The 14,699-nt window shown below is 30.5% G+C and overlaps 1 protein-coding gene across 4 annotated transcripts in view; it reads left to right on the top strand.

The window, feature by feature from the left end:
- Nucleotides 1–4,831: 4,831 nt before the first annotated feature.
- The window catches only part of LOC115696814 (uncharacterized), a 30,007-nt gene continuing 20,139 nt past the window's right edge, over nucleotides 4,832–14,699 (top strand). Inside the window, exons 1-2 of one of the 4 annotated variants that reach the window (XM_061118875.1) lie at nucleotides 4,832–5,020; nucleotides 5,120–5,302. In XM_061118875.1, the coding sequence (XP_060974858.1) occupies nucleotides 5,131–5,302 (172 nt within the window). In that variant the 5' untranslated portion in view covers nucleotides 4,832–5,020; nucleotides 5,120–5,130. The other 3 variants (XM_061118872.1, XM_061118876.1, XM_061118874.1) reach the window with 3 other exon arrangements.

Raw genomic sequence — 14,699 nt, 5'->3', positions numbered from 1 at the left:
CCAGCAACTTCCACAATATTCTCCAGTTGATGGGGACAGGTTAAGGTGGAACGGAGCTCGGCCGCTTCCCATCCGGTCGCCCGGGACTTATACCCCTCCTGGGCAACGGGTCCCAAGGAGACCTCCTCTAAAGTAGCCATGCGTTTCCCGCTTTTCTTTGAGGACTTCGAGCCAGAGGCAGACATTTTCTATTCTGTGAAAAAAAAAAGAGAGGAGAAAGTTCCAGCAGTTAGGCCGCGTACCAAACCCTAAGTCAAGAAAAAGGGAATGGGGGTCCCCTAACCGCTGGAAAGAGGCCCCCTCCGGACACGTATCACACGGGAAACCCTAGAAAGATTCCCTGAACAAGTGTCAGGTGCAGTAAAATCGCAGAAGGTGGTTTTACACGATAAAGGAAACAGAAAGAAAAGATCCTACTCTATGCCCTAAGCAACCATTGAACGAAGAGTGTATGGTCTTCTACAATGAAAGTGCACAATAACAATAGAGGCATGATAATGGCGATCCTACAACTAAAGCAGTAAATGCAAAACAGAATACATGAAGGACTTAAACACTTGCATGCCCAGAAATCTCGAATGCGAACCCAGAAAAGAACAAACAGAACAAGTAATAGCATATCATTGCCAAAGGATGTAAGAAACTTACAATAAAGCGTTGAACTGGGGGTCCTGATGTAAGTCGAGTAAAGACGAGAAGGACTGGTAGCAGCAAGCGAGGAAGAACTGGGAAAATCGCAAAGTGTTCAAAGGCTTCGTGCTGGGTTTGAGAATTTTCTCTCTAGGAAATTCGAGCAAAGTTGGCAAGAAATGGAAAGTAACTGAAATGAAGGAAAGATGGTGGCTTTTATAGGCAAAAATGCATGTGGAACAGGCGTCACCACCTACCAATCGAACGGTGGGGGAAACGCACGATTCAAATACCCAAGGATCAACGAGCTAGATTGATTTGCAATAAAGGCGGTGGAAACGTTTGAGTATCCAACTGACACCATTAATGCGCCGCATCAATCAATGGGCATGAAACGAATCGACCTCTGCAAAAAGCAAATCGCTGCATTAAATGCCCCTTCACGCGCCCTGAGCTCGTGCCAGGAGGCCGAGGAGTCGATCGGAGACACCTCTGCAAAAAGCAAATCACTGCATTAAATGCCATCGTTAAACACACCCTCACGCGCTCTAGGCTTGTGCCAAGAAACCAAGGAGTCAACCGGAGGCACCTGAGCAAGCCTTGTTTCATTTTTTAAATACACAAGGCTTGGGGGTAAATGTTGCCCCTGATTTTGCCCAATATACGTGGACCAACCGGACAGGGACACGTGGATCAGATAATTTATAAATATTTGATAAGTCTTTGTATGCCACAAGGAAATATCCTGGACATAGGTCCCGGAGAAGGCACCCGGAGTTCAAGGTGCTCCCGGAGGCTCACATAGCACTAAAGCATCCCCATGGGGTGTCAGGCTTCTCCTGAGCAATCAAGTCGTATTAAATGCTGCATGGGAGGAAGCGTGTAGAGACTGCAACACGCAATAAAGTATGACGGCACAACCTCCAACCAGCAGCGCCACAGTAATGATCATTTAAGTCTAGCGACGGCTACACTGTGAAGAGTCACATCAATCACAAGGCAAAAAGGACATTCCTCATAAAAACCCTACAGCACCTAGGGATTTGACCATGCATTACTCATGGTATATTTATTAGGAACACCCAACTTTATGGATACTTACAGATACACTTGTAAGAACAATTCTAGGGATTACTCCACGAAAACACTATAAATACCCCCTCAAAGCTCATTAAATGGGATCGAGAATCTTGGGCTGCATATGAGCAAGAAGAGTAAATACTCACCAAGAACATTCTCTGTATTTATAAGGGTAACATCCTCCCAAGTAGAAATTCTGTATTAAATACATCCATAAATAACAAAGACTCGTGGACTAAGGCTCATTAACGCCCCAACCACGTAAAAATCCTTCTCTCACTTTCTTACAGCTCAATAGTATAATCATATTTTATTAGTTGCCGAAAACCTCGGTCAACAATTACTTATTAGTTAATTAAATAAAAAAAGAAAGTAAAATATTACTTTAAATTTTGGTCATTTTCTACAGTGACGATAAAACATATATACTTTGAATTTATTAAAATGATCATTTTAATGAGTAAATCAAAATAATATAATTTTTGAGACCAAATAATTATTTATATAGTCAAAAAAATATTTTAAATTTAAGAAAAGAATATATGAAAAAAAATATATATATTTTTAATATATAAATTTAGTATTGTATATGTAAAAAAAAAAGTAAGAAAAACAAAGGGATCATTGCGGCAAAAGTCCCTAAAAACTTATAGCTGATGCAGATTAATCCCTAACCTCAAAAATTTGCGGTAATAGTCCCTAAGGTCACCATATTCGTTAGTTCGTTAGTCCCTAATTAAATGCTCCATTTGTTCATTTAAAAAAATACCACGCGTTGACAAATTATTGGTCCACATCATAATTTTAATTTAAAACAATTCATTTTTTTAAGAAAACAAATAAATTATTTTAAAAATTAAGTTTTTTTTTTCTTTTTTCCTTTTAATTCTCAGCCCCGACCCTTCTCTTCTCTCTCCCCTTCCTTTTCTTCATTCTACGCCTGAACCTCCATAGCCACCATGGCCAGAAGCTTCGATCACCCTTCGAGCTCCACTTCTCTCAGATCCGTTCGAGTTAGACTATCTCAAGATCACAACTGCCGATTTTTGAATCTCAAGTGGATATAGAAAGTCATGGAGAACTCTCTCTCTCTCTCTCTCTCTCTCTCTCTCTCTCTCTCTCTCTCTCGTATTTCTTCACAGTCACTCTTCTTCAATCATCATCATCTCTACCTGTTAGTTCCTTTGTTATTCTCTTCAATCAACAACCAAACTTTCTCTTCAAATCCATATGGATTTTTTAAATTTTGACCCTTTTTTTTTCACGCTCCAAACCCATATCCCCAAATTCATGTTTGGCTTCTCAGAATAACTCTCTTAAATTTTCTCTTCTAGGTTGGGTTGGGATCTTTTGAGCTTGTTCTCAAATACCCATTTCGCTAAATCTTCACAGAAACGAAAAAAAATCCCATCTTGTTGCGAATCATGTCTGCATTCTCAGTTAAGACCCACTTTTTTATAGTGTATGAGCCACTCCTCGAAGTAGATGATTCATTTTCTCTTCTCATTTTCTTTCTACCCAAACACTATTTTTTTTTTTAATTTTTCGTTTTGTTAGATCTGGGTGAACATGAAGGAACTGACGGTGGGGACTAAGCCGATTGACAATATCGGGGCTAGAGTAGAGGTGGCTAGGGCTGGGTTCGATTGTGAATGTTGGCACTCGGGATGTGGTTAGGGTCGGCTGGGTACGCTGGCAATCGGAGGAGGTTTAAAAGAAGAAGAAGCAAAAAAATGAAAAGATAAAATAAATTAAATTAAATTTATGATTTTAAAATATATACTTTAATTTTTTTAATTTTATTTTTAAATTATTTTAATTAAAATTATTATTTGGACCAATAAAAAAATTGACACTTGTCATTTTATTTGAGTTTAACGGATCAGTTAAAAAAGGGACCAACGGACTAACAAAAAAGGTCACCTTGAAGACTATTACCGCCAATTTTTGAGGTTGTGGACTAATCTGCATCAACCCTAAATTTTTGGGGACTTTTACCGCGATTATCCCAAAAACAAAATTGGAGTGTTGTGGAGTGATGGGAATTTAATAAATAGATAAAATATAAAAAGGTTTCTGGTGGTGAAGCTTATGCGTGGAGTGATGAAAATTCAATTACTTCGGTATACGCGTCTAATATATATTTAGAATATACTGGTATTTAAATAGTCAACAATAAATTCGTAAATAACTTAATTGTCTCACGTAAATAACTCTTAAATTATCTTACTCAAATTTGAAAAATAACACAAAAATTAAAATGAATTTAATATTTCCAATAAAAATAAAATTACTATTAAAACTATAAAATATTTAATTAATATTAATTTATATGCATAATTAATGACTTAAACTGTACAAATTTGAGCATAAATCACTGTTAAAAATTCTTGATCAATAGTTGAAAACTCAAGGAAGAGGAAACATTCCTCTATTGTGTCCTTCACATGAAGATGATGACAAAGAGCTCTGGTCTAAACTCGTTTTAAGCATTAAGATTAGCGTAAATGCAGTTTTGTTTTATGGGGAAGGGAGGTACGGGGTTGGATTTGTTGTCTGTGATGTGTTGGGTTGTTTAGTGGCAGCTCAAAGAGGTGGGCCTCAAAGAGGTGTTGAGTTAGTTGAAGACATATCCTAGTACGCTAGTGGTCATTAAAATCGATAGTTTGGTGGTGTGGTAGAGATTGTTTGTACTCCGTTATATATGTGCTCCAATTTTAGTGTTTTAATTGATGAATGTAAAAATTTGTTGGGTCAGTTTAGGATGTTTTTTTTATTTTTTTGTTAAATGATATGTAAATTGAGCTGTACATTATGTTGCTAGAAATTTTCAATGGCTTGTTGATAGTATGTTTAGGAAAAATTCATTTTGGTCTCATTTATTGTCTACTTTTTGAAAGATTATTCTACTTAATAAAAATAAGTATATTTACTTATATACTACTATTGTTTATGAGATTTTTTTATTTTTACACTTCAAAATAATTTTTTTTTTTGCATTTTTACGAAATTCTACATAGAAATCTCTGTTGCACCTAGCGCTGCAACATAAATTGCAACAAAAAATCATTTATAAATTCCTACTGCAACTAGCGCTGCAACCAATTTAAAAACTTAAATTTTAAATTTTTTTTAAAAAATTAAATAAATATAAAACGGCATGTTGTTTTCTATGAAGCAGGTTGTTTTTTTCTTTGGTTTCTTTCCACTCGTTTCCCGAGGATTGAAAGAAATATAAAACGGCATATTCTGTAGATCAGTATATATCATTGCTTTGTCAACAGAGCTTTTCTTTGATACCTAACCTAAGGTACGTTAATTGAAATTTATTGTTCTCCATTAATATATACTTTTGTATGAGGTTAATGTTCACGAAAAAAGGTTGAATTAAAGCATACATACGTACAAGTGACGCAGAAAATGGGAGTTCAAGATATTGAAAGTCATGGAGTCACCGAAGTGTCAATAGAAGATACAGATGAGAACGATAGTGGAACAATAGTGGAAGAAAAGTCAATCGACGATACGGATTTGGAAGAAACGTCGGATCAGTTGCGTTATCGGCCTTTACTTCACCTACTTCAAGATTCCGGTGAGTCTATTTTCCTATTCTTTCCATTCTTTTTTATTTAAATTGAGAAAAGTGAAGTGATGGAAAGAAAAGTTGGAAATAAGATAACAGTCTTTTACAACACAACACAAAATCACTTTTTCTATTGTAAAATTAATAAAGTGGTGAAAAATAGTTGAAAAATAAAATATTTTTCTATCTTTTTCATGTGAATAAATAATAAATAAAATATTTTTTTATACTAACTTATATTTATATTTTTAATTTTTTAATCATTAAGTAAAATAGTAGAAGTATATAATATGCATTATTTATTTATTAACTATTATTTATTTCGTGATTCGTTTTACAATAAAATTAAATAAAATACAATAAAAAAATTATATTTAAAAATCATATTTTGAAAATATTATTAATGGACCATATACTATAAGAGCACAATTTAATTAGTAATTTTTCCTCTAAACTTTGACATGTACCAAATCGTGTTCCCTGAATTTTTTTGGTCGTTAAAAATTTCTTCCAAACTATTGAGATTGTTAAATTTAATGATTTTTGTCTAATTTCATTCATCAATTTTACTGTTTCAGTGATTGTTTATGTAATAGACCATGCTCCCTAAATTTTGATATCTACCAAATCATGCTCCTCAAACTTTGATATGTACTAAATCATGTCTCCTGAACTTTCATCCGTGTTAGAATTTTTTTACTAAAATTAGACAAAAGTCCTTAAATCTAACAATCTCAATAGTTTAGGGGAAATTTTTAACAGCTAAAAAAATTCAGTGGCATGATTTGATACATGTCAAAGTTCGGAGAGAAAATTACTAATTAGCCTATAAATAAAATATAAAAAGTTATGTATTAATTATGAGTGTAAAAAAATAAATAAATGATATATGATGTGACAAATTTGTCTTTACTCATTAGGTTAAGGGTTATTTTCGTCTCTTTCTTATTTTTAATAAATAAATGATATATGATGTCAAAGTTCGTCTCTTTCTTATTTTTATTATATTTTATCTTAAATAAGAAAATATAATAATTCAATATATATTAAATTATAATATAATATTATTTTAATAAATTTTAGCATTCATACTATTTGAAATATTTTAGGATAAAAATTATCAAAAATAATGTGTAAGAGTGATAACATAAATTAATTTTAAGTGATGTAAATATTTTTAGCCTCCTTACAAAATATTACTATTGGAGATGTCCAAGATCTCTCATTCTCTTTTTTTTTTAAGGCTCATTTGGTACGCCGTATAAGAGTCGTATTGTATTAAATAATAAATAACACTATGTTTGGATTAAGTAATGTATTGTATAAATTATTACGACCAAATTTTTTAATACAATGTATGTTGTATTATTTAATACATAATAAATAGTTCGTATTAGCTTGTATTATAATATTTACAAAGAATTTGAGGTCAATTAATACAAGTCAACACCAAACATTGTATTGTATTAAATAATACTAATACAATACAATACAATACAACACAATCCAACACAATACACTACAATACATTAAAATACGACGTACCAAACGAGCCCTTAGACTATGTTTGGTGGGAGGAAGGGAGAGTAGGATCGATAGAGAGATAGGAAAGGACAAAGAATAAGAGGGATGGAGAAAATTGTAAATCTTTTGTTGTATATATTAGGTGCCATGTAGAAACGATGGAAAAAAAAAAACTAATTAGTAAAATTATAAAATTATCATTTTAAAATAAAAATTTATTATTCTTTAACGTTAATTATTATATTTTATTAATTGTATCTTTTATTTTTTCTTTACAATCTTTTTAAATTTGAAGAAATAAGTTTGTAAGGTTCCAAAGAAGAATGTTTCCCTTTATCTCTCTTCTTCCTCATTCTTTCTCAGTTATCAAATAAGAGATAAGGTGGTGTTTGGTTTGATGTAATGTAATGGTAATAATAATAGTAATGATAATATAATGGAATAAGAATGGTAATAAGAATTGATTACAATATTTGATTTGTAGTTAGAATAAACATTAATTATAATTTGAATTATTGTGTTTGGTTTGACATAAGAATATAATGAAATAAAATATGTATTGACTAAAATAACCTTATTGCTTTTAATATAAATTTATAAAATATTTTTAAAAAAAAGGTAATATAGACTTTTATTTTTTTTATTATATTTTTATTAAAATATTATTTTTTTTTTTATTTAATGGAATGTAATTATAATAGAGATTACATTAATATTAGTATGTAATCATCATTACAATACTCAATATATTACAAAAGTTAAAAGAAAAAAACAAAGAATATAATAAAACTATTCATTATTACAATAAACCAAATAAAGTATCACCTAAGTTACTCTCTATTTTTATCTCTCATCCTCCACCCCTCTCCCAGCTACCAATCATAGTCTAAGATTTTCTTTTCAAAGAATTCTCAATCCACCCACCACTGTCCTCTTCTTTTGCTTAGCCACCTACCGCTGTCCTCAGTCCAACATTTATGACTATAATAGAGTGCCGAAAAGGTAAGGTTTAGTCACTTTAGTGTTATATTTTAGTACATTTAAAAAGAAAAATTATTATTCTAATAACGTTTTTAAAGACTGTGCTAAATTATACGTGTTAAAATTTGTGTTAAATTTACTACAAAATATAACATTATGCTAAATTTATTTTACTGTAATATTGCCCTCAGCCTAACATTTATAACTAGAGCATCTATAATAGACTGACAAAAAGATGGTGTAATATTATATTTTAGCACATTTTTTAAAAAATTATTATTTTAATAGTATTCTAAAGAGTGTTTTAAATTTGGCAAATATTAAAATTTGTGTTAAATTTATTATAAGATATAACCAAGGCCAGTCCTAAAGTATATGGGGCTTAAAGCAAAATCAAATTTCGGGACCCCTATATATAGTTTAATTATTATCAAAATGATAGTTTTAATATTTTAGTGTAATGGTAAAACTTTAAAAAACTCTTAGAACTCTAAGGTTCAATCCTCCATAGCTACACAATAAATATTTTTTTTAAAAAAAAATAAAAAAGTAGAGATTAGGGGTTGATTTCTTGACCTGCATAAAGTAAAACTTTTTACCACTACACCAAATAATATTTGTTATATTTTCTTCTTATTTAATATTTTATCTATATATTAATAATTTTTTTTTCACAATTTCAGGGCCTGAGCGGTTGGGGGCCCGAGGCGCATACCTAACTCGCCTACCCTCAGGGCTGGCCCTGAAAATAACATTGTGCTAAATTTATTCTACAGTAACATTGTCTTCAGCCCAACATTTATGACTAGAGCATCTATAATATAATGACAAAAAGATGGTGTAATATTATATTTTAGTACATTTTAAAAAAATATTATTCTAACGGTGTTTTAAATAATGTGCTAAATTTGGCCCATACTAAAATTTATGTTAAATTTACTACAAGATATAACATTATTCTAAATTTATTCAGTAAATATTACTTTCTTATTTACTATAATATCAATAATTATTATGATGTATTAATTTTTACTAAAGTTATATTCTTTATTTACTATATTATCATTATTTAAATAATAAATAGAATACAAAATAATAATTTTTATATATCTTCAATAAAACATTAAATAACCATTAATATAATTAATTAATTTTTTTATTTAACATCTTGTATATATAATTATAAATAATAAGTCAAATATTGCAAAAATTTATGTTTTGGGTTAAATTTAACACAAATTTTAGACGTTTAAATAGGGTTTTAGAGCATCTCTAATGGTAGCAACCTTTAAGGATGTTAAAAATTTACACATCATTAAAAATATAATATTTTATTTTATCTCTCTTTTACATTATTTTTGCCACCCTTACTTCTTAAAATACTCCAATATATAACACTTTTTAAAAAATGATATAATTATGATCTCACACATTATTATTTAATATATATCTTAATTTTTTAGCTATAATAATTTTTTAGCCTTAATTTTTTATTAAAATAAAATGAATAGCATCAATGCTATAACATAGTATTCATGCAAATTTTTATAATGATATCATTTTCTCTCTAAGAGCATCGCCAATGGTAGCATTTTTTAATAATGTTATATATCTCTACATCATCTAAAAAATATAAATTTTTTTTTATTTTATTTTTCTTTCACATTATTTTGGGCACCTTTACTTCAAAAAACACTTCAATAGTACAATATATTTTAAAAATACTATAATTTCCATCTCACACATTATTATATATATATATATAATTTTTTTTCTATATTAAACTATTATATACATATTGTAGTTTTAATTTTTTTATTGTAAGAAAAATATAGCATCATTGTCATTGTGTGATATCAATACAAATTTCTAAAATAATATTCTTTTATTTCCAATGGTGTAGCATCTTTATATTTTACCACATAAACTTTCTATCTCATCAAGTATTCCTCAAAATATTACTATTAGAGATACTCTTTCTATCTCATCAAGCATTCCTCAAAATATTACTATTAGAGATACTCTAGTTATACAACTTTATTATATCATTTTTATAATATGTTTACCTCACCAAACTTTCCCTAAAATTTTATATATATAGTTTACGATTTTCAATATTAAAATGCATTTAGTAATGGCCAACTACCTAACGAAACCTACTTTATTAATTAAGTCAGACAAGACATGCGGTCCTTGAAATTTACACCGACACGGGAAAAGTGCAAAAAAAGTTGAAACTGCATCATGATCCATAAAATGGAGCAATGAGACAAAACTAGTGCAGGAGAACTTAATACCATTTGCAATATGTGGTGTAAATTTGATAGCAAATTATACCATCTCCCATTAAAGGTTGAGTTAATATAGTACAAAAAAAATAATTTTGTTTTCGTACTTGAAAAAATATATTTACCATATAAATATGGTATGTTTTTAGTTTTATACACTTAAATACTACATATTTTATTTTAACGGATTAAATACCTTAAATTATATTTCGGTTACTTCTGTCACTAATATTTCTGTTAAGTACTGATTGAGCAATTGAGATACCACATGTCAATATAGTATTGGTTCACATTTATTTAACTTTTTAAAAAACTCCTTACATGATTAATAAAAAATAAAATGAAAATTATGATACAACAACTTTATTTGAAAATATTAAAAAAAATTAGAAAAAAATCTAAAAATCAACGAACTTGTTTTTCCCTTTTAAAAAATATTAAATTTTTTATTCAAAAAAAGGTAAATGGCAGCAAAACCCCCAAAACTTTTATTTTGGTTTCACTTAATCCCAAAACCCAAATTTGTACGCTAAAACCCTCAATACTCGTATTCTGTTAGCAATTTAACATTTCCGTCCATTTTAGGTGTTAAGTGCCATGTTGGACTGAACACAGTGTACACGTAGCACAATTTTATTGGTCCACGTAAAAAATTATTTAAAAAAAATTAAAAAATTAAAAAAAATTAATTTGAAATTAAAAAAAATATATATAAATAAAAAATTATTTTTTTTTCTTTTTTCCCTTTCTTTCTTTTTCTTTTTTTTTTCCTTTTGTTTCTTTTTCTTTTCATCTCGCTCTATCACTCTCTCGATCTCTCGATCTCCATGGCTAGCTCGAGCTTCCGAACCCACAACAACAACAACAAACAATGTTCCAGAAGAGGAAGAAGAAGGTCCTGTAGAGTTTTTCCAATCTATAGCTCCGATTTTCGCCACTTCCGACGAACCCTCTTCTCTCCAAGTTGCCACCAGTGTTCTACTCACCGTTTCCATTGCTGTCCTCTTCTTCTGCTCGCTCCGCCGCTGAGCCCGCGGCGCTAAAGAACTTGTAAATTTCTCCCATTTTTAATCTTCAAAACAGAACATTGATTGAAGAATTTGATGGGTTTGGGTTCAAGTTACTGACTTTATGAAAAACTAGGGTTTTGTATTTGGTGGGGATTGGTTTCAGTTATTGAATTTTTAAGAAATGGGTTTTTATTTTTGTGATTTTAAATTTGGTGGGTTTGGTTCAAGTTAAGGAATTTTCAATATAAGGAGTTTTGATTTTTGTGATTATGAATTTGGTGGGATTAGTTCAAGTTTTTGAATTTTCAAGAAATGGGGGTTTTGATTTTGAATTTGGTGTGTAGAAATTTAGGTCAGATGGAGTGAAGAAATCAGTGAAGGAAGAAGCTCTTGAAAGCTTAAAGGCAATGAGAACCACCTTCACCTGTTCGAGAGAGTGATAGAGCGAGACAAACAGAAAAAGAAAGAAAAGAAAAAAAAACAAAGAAAAAAAAAAGAAAAAAAATTTATTTTTTATTTATATATTTTTTTTTAATTTCAAATTAATTTTTTTAAATAATTTTTTATGTGGACCAATAAAATTGTGCCACGTGTACACAGTGTTCAGTCCAACATGACACTTAACACCTAAAATAGACGGAAATGTTAAATTGCTAACATAATACGAGTATTGGGGATTTTACCTCACAAATTTGGATTTTGGGGGTTAAGTGAAACCAAAATAAAAGTTTTTTTTTTTGGGGGGGAGGGGGGGGAGGGGAGGGGGTTTTGTCGCTATTTACCCCAAAAAAAATAACATGTTTTTTTTTTATTTGTTTTAAATCTCAGTGGGTTCTGAGACAAAATAAATAAATAAATAAAAATACAATAAACTCTTTTATGATTGTACCCTAGTTATTCTCATCATCAAAATTGAAACCCCAATTTGAAATTTGAAACTCACGGTCTGAAATGAGTTAAAATATGAAAAAAAACTCTACTTATTTATGAATACAAAAAATCCCATTCAATCTGAGATTTCCCCGCGAACCCCTCGAACCCAAACGCCCGCAACCCAAAACGCTACAAACCTAGACCACCGAGAACCTTCGCTGGAAAAAATGGTGGAGTTTCTTCTGCGCGTTTTGATATCTTAGATCTGGAATTTTTTTGGATTTTTGTGGCATCTGAGTGTTGGAGTTGCATATTTAGTTTTGGAGAGATTTTTCGTCGATAAAAATAGTGAGTGGCAGTTGAAAAGTTGTGAACATTATGCGAGAGAGAGTTTGAGAGTGGAGAAGACCGTTCAAAAAAAAATTGAAGAAACTGAAAAAAAAAAAAATGTACAGATGAAGAAAGGGAAGAAGAAAGAGAGGGAATTAAGAGAGAGATACAAGAAATTTTTATTAGTTTTTCATTTTTTTTAGTTGAATAATCTGTTCTTTAATTTTAAATCTTTTTTATCTACTTTCAAAAAAGAAAAATTCTTTTTTATATATTAAAATAAATATAAGTTAAATTTATTTTTTTATTAATTATTTAATAATTTTTTTTAAAAAAAATTAAATGTGAACTAATGATATATTGACATATGGTGTCTCACTTGCCAAATTAGCACTTAACACAAATAGTAGTGACAGAAGTAACGGAAACAGAAATAGTAGTGACGGAAGTAACAGAAATGTAACTTAAGGTATTTAATCCGTCAAAATAAAAAATGTAATATTTAAGTGTATATAACTGAAAACATGTTGTATTTATGGCGCAAATATAAAAAAAAAAAAAAAAAAATTTGTATTCAATATATCATTATAAATATTAATGTAAAATTTAAATATTATTTAATATTCACTTAATAATTTATTAAAAAAATATAAATTAATAGTATTAATACAAAAATAAAAATAAATATAAAATTTAATAATAACAATACAAATTATTTAATGCAGAAGAACATGTTAACTAAAATTAATAATAAAATATTAAAAATAATATAATAATAAACATAAAAATATAATATTTATTATTATATAAATTTTACATTATATTAGTTTAAATTTTATATATTATAATTTACAAGTTTTATTTTTTTGAAGAAAGTAATCAAACTTTATTAACTTTTAAATTCAGCAACCAAACATGGAAGCAATTCAGTTGGGACATCCCTCATACTGAAAATACGATCAGGATAAGAAATAGCAGCTTTAGCAAACGCATGAGCTACTAAATTTGCTGACCGTTTCACAAAAGAAATAGCAACACCACTTAAACTCACAAGCAAGTTTTGACACTCTTTAATTACATCACCAAATAAAGAGATCATATGAATTGGATTAGGAATTGCTTGTACCACCACCAGACAATTTGTCTCTAAAATCACATGCGGCCATTGTTTGTCTTTTATCCAACTTAGGGCCTCACGAACTCCAATTGCCTCAGCTAGCTCCGGACATACACTTCCATGACAAAGTCGAGAGACACCTTCCAACATAAAACCATGTTCATCTCTAGCCACAATTCCATAACCATAGTCTTGGCTACTCCCAAATATTTATGCATCCACATTAACCTTGATTTCGTTGACATTAGGTGCACACCATCGGTCTTATCCATCCCCAGCCACTAAACTTGTCTGTGATGTCTCCAAGTAAGGAGCTTGAGCCGAATTCCATTGATCAAGATAACAAGTGGAGAATACAAAAATAAAGGAGGCATTAGAGGCTTTGTTTTTCCAAACTTTGTCATTCCTTGCACCCCATATTGCCCAACATAAAATGCAAAATAGTCTCCGGGTTTCTGTGCTTAGTGTGCTGAAAACAGTCACGCACCAGTCCAAGAAACTGGTTTCTTGCTGCACTAGTGTGATAATAGCAACTTTCTCCCAACATTGTGCTGCAAGAGGACAGAAAGCAAGAGCATGCATGATTGTTTCGTTATGGAGATCACAAACAGGACATAGGCTATTGACATCAACCCTCTTAATAATCAGTTGGACTTTTGTTGAAAGACAATTGGTACCCCCTCTCCATATTAAGTTCTTAACTTTGGGAGGTATTTTTAAACGCCAAAGTTCATTCCAGAAATCCGAAGCTTCAACAGTATTCTAGACCCCCTTTGCTTTTTGAATCAAGTTAAATGCAATTTTGACTGAATAGACGCCACTTAATTCCACACAAGCCCACTCGCTGCTGTATGCTGCAGAATCGGGACAGCAACAATTGCTGCAACATCTTTGTTGTTGCACAGATCGTGTAGCAGTTCCATATCCCATCTCCCACTTCCAATCTCCATCAGATTACCAAACACGACTGAGTTTAAAGCTGGGTGTGTAGAAGTAATGAACGGGTTCTCTTCCAATGATAGCCACAACTCTCCTTTGACAACAACTTTACTATCGATTCCAATCATCCAACGAGCCCCCATTTTAACCACATTTTGAGCTTCAAATATACTATGCCAAATAAAGCTTGGATTATTACCAATAGGAGCCGAGAGATAAGATCCGTTCGGGTAGTATCGAGCTTTGAAGATTCTTGAAACCAGCGAGTTAGTATTGGTAAGTAATCTCCACCCTTGCTTTCCCAAAAGAGCAAGATTATGATCTCTCAAATTACGAAAACTCAA

The sequence above is a fragment of the Cannabis sativa genome, chromosome 7 (assembly GCF_029168945.1).
Source record: "Cannabis sativa cultivar Pink pepper isolate KNU-18-1 chromosome 7, ASM2916894v1, whole genome shotgun sequence".
Taxonomy (NCBI): Eukaryota; Viridiplantae; Streptophyta; class Magnoliopsida; order Rosales; family Cannabaceae; genus Cannabis; species Cannabis sativa.
This window is presented reverse-complemented; position numbering and strand designations above follow the sequence as displayed.